The 2,838-nt window shown below is 37.7% G+C and overlaps 1 protein-coding gene across 1 annotated transcript in view; it reads right to left on the bottom strand.

Annotated features, from left to right (window-relative positions):
- Positions 1-113: 113 nt before the first annotated feature.
- Positions 114-2,838, bottom strand: part of LOC106874269 (myosin catalytic light chain LC-1, mantle muscle) — a 3,225-nt gene continuing 500 nt past the window's right edge. Inside the window, exons 2-4 of the mRNA XM_014921932.2 lie at positions 2,337-2,504; positions 1,827-1,913; positions 114-1,519 (exon numbers count right to left, since the gene is read on the bottom strand). Of these exons, the coding sequence (XP_014777418.2) occupies positions 1,470-1,519; positions 1,827-1,913; positions 2,337-2,504 (305 nt within the window). The 3' untranslated portion in view covers positions 114-1,469. The remainder of the gene's footprint in view (positions 1,520-1,826; positions 1,914-2,336; positions 2,505-2,838) is intronic.

Here is a 2,838-nt window from a genome sequence, read left to right as displayed (position 1 = left end):
GTGTGTGTGTGTGTGTGTGTGTGTGTATGTATGTACGTATGTATGTATAAAGAGTAAAAAAATCAACAAAATAAATAAACAACTCAAAAAATGAAAAAATCCAACACAATAAATAGATTCACTCGACGAAAGAAAGAGCGTCTTTCTTCTATTGTTGTAAAAGGTCTTAAAACATTCTGTCTCTCAATCATCAAAACGAACAGTGTTGTTAAATATGTCCGCCGTGATCTGCGCATGTCTCTGGCAGCCATGTTTCTTTTATTTTATTCCGGTTTTTCCTTGTCTGTTTTCTTATTTTCATTCCTTTCCCACGTCACAAATAAATAATAAATCACAAGAAAACTATATTCGTATGTATCCACGATGAAAAATAACCAACAGTGAAGGCTATTGTAGTGGTAGCGGATGTTACATTGATTGATGTTGTTGTAGTCGTATATAATAATATTTGTTGTTATTGTTGTTGCTATTGATGGTTGGCGTGACTGAAGTACAGTGAAAATGCTGCAGATCAAGTTTTCATAAGTGTTACCAAGATTATTTCTATTGCTGTTGTTGTTGCTGTTGTTGTTATTAATATTATTATCATAGTTGTTGGTACAATTTGATCCTTGAGAAAACATCCGATAGTGAAGGCACTTATTGGTTGGTATTATATAGAAATGATTAGATATTCGTGTTCTTACTATTGTTCCAGCCACTATATACGAAGAAGACAAATGTGATAGTCTTGAAATACCTCCATTTAAACAAAGGTGTAGATGTCAGATCTTCTTGATTTCACTTTCCTCGGCAAATGCTGTTATTTCACCATTTCAAAACGAAAATCCAACTCATTTGATTGCCTCGATCTTCCATTAAACACTGGCATGAATATCATAGAACAAAAGACTTAACTGGGAAATATTGGTAGCTTTTGGTACAGTATTAAAATACTCCCTTCTTCCTCACTATATATACATATACATATATATACATATACACAATGATGTTACAGAGGAGGAAGAGGGAAAATGAACAACTGGATATTCATTGTTGTTATTAAGCTTTTCATCCCAGGTGGCATATCACTAGCTTTCCCTTATTATTTTACTATGTTATATCGTGGGAGGTGCTTCTACATAAAGTTGACGTGTTGTATCTTCAAACCTCATCACGTTATTTCTTCTCTCTTCTCCCACGACTCGTCTTCTTCGACTGTAACATTCTGGGACTTCAGGGAATCCCAGTACGATAGACAGATGGCATTGTAGATACTATCGTATATGTTAGTGGTAGTGGTGGTAGTAGTAGTAGTGGCAGCAGCGGTGGTGGTAATTGTATAGAAAGTGGTAGCGGCGGCGGTGGTAGTGGTGGTGGTGGTGGATACTGTGACTTTATTTTGCTTGATCTTGTTGTTGATTTTTAAATGTTTTTTTTTTTTTGTTTTTTTTTTAATGTTTTGGGTTTAGAGACAAAACATTTTAAAGTTATTTCTCACCATCAGGGAAAGGACCAGACATAACTCTCTTAATGAATTCTGGAAAGAGAAAAATTAATATTATCATTATTATTATTGGAGAGAAAGAGAGCAAAAGAGAGATAAGGAAGAGAGAGAGAGAGAGAGAGAGACGAAGGAGAGGAATATATTATATAAAGAGAAAGGTAGTGAGAGATGTATAAAGAAGGGTACAGAGAAAGTGGGAGAGAGAGAAAGAGAGAGAGAGAGAGAGAGAGAGAGAGAGAGAGAGAGAGAGAGAGAGAGAGAGAGAGAGAGAGAGAGAGAGAGAGAGAGAGAGGTGATAGAATGAATAATGTGGGTGTTGTATTGAAATCAAAGAAGTTACCTTCATATTTGATGTTGCCATCGATGTCTTCTCTGATATCACAGAACTGAGTGATTTCAGTCATTTGTGCATCAGTGATTTTCTCTCCTGTAGAGACGCGGCAACCAATAAAAGAGGGCAGAGTTAGTTTGAGCAGCGGCGGGAAAACAGTCAACAGAATAATACATACATACATACATACATACACATGTACATGCGTGCGCACACACACACTTACATATACTCTACATACTCTCTCCCTCCCTCCCATACGCAGATCCTTACAAACACTTCCTTTCGTACACATACATTTACGTACAGATGCACACGCATACATAGACATACATACGCACGCAGACATACCATGAACTCATTACGTATACGTTCACTTAGATACACACATACATACGCACACATACATACACACACGCACACACGCACACACGCACACACGCACACACACGCTCGCGCGCGCGCGCACACGCTCACATACACACACCCACACATGCAGATCAAGACAGATTTACTTACCCAAGGACATAAGTACATTTCTCATTTCTGCCGATGAGATGAAACCTTGACCCTCTCTGTCAAAGGTTTTGAATGCCTCCATAAAGTCTGCGTTTGTACCCTTATCTTTTTCCAAGCTCATTTCTTCATAGATTGGCAAGATTTCTTCCAGTTTGTAAGATTTCTCACCTGTCAGGTAAACCAAAAATAATGCAATTAACATTTCATATTATTGTGTTAAAGAACATTAAAGAATTTTTTTAGAGCTGAGCAATATCACAATAGAACTAACGAGTCTGTTTGGGGCTTAACCAACTTGCTAGAAATAGCAGTCTGATACGATTGAAAAGTGTTAAGAAGATTAAAGTACAGCCAGCCGTCACTCACTGACGAGCATAGCTTGCTAACGTGTATCATGCTCTTGTTATTTGTGTTAGGATGTTTATGTAGTCGGCATCGGCACCTCTTGGCTGTCCATATTACACACACACACACACACACACACACACACACACACACACAC

Source organism: Octopus bimaculoides, chromosome 18, assembly GCF_001194135.2.
Source record: "Octopus bimaculoides isolate UCB-OBI-ISO-001 chromosome 18, ASM119413v2, whole genome shotgun sequence".
Lineage (NCBI taxonomy): Eukaryota > Metazoa > Mollusca > Cephalopoda > Octopoda > Octopodidae > Octopus > Octopus bimaculoides.
This window is presented reverse-complemented; position numbering and strand designations above follow the sequence as displayed.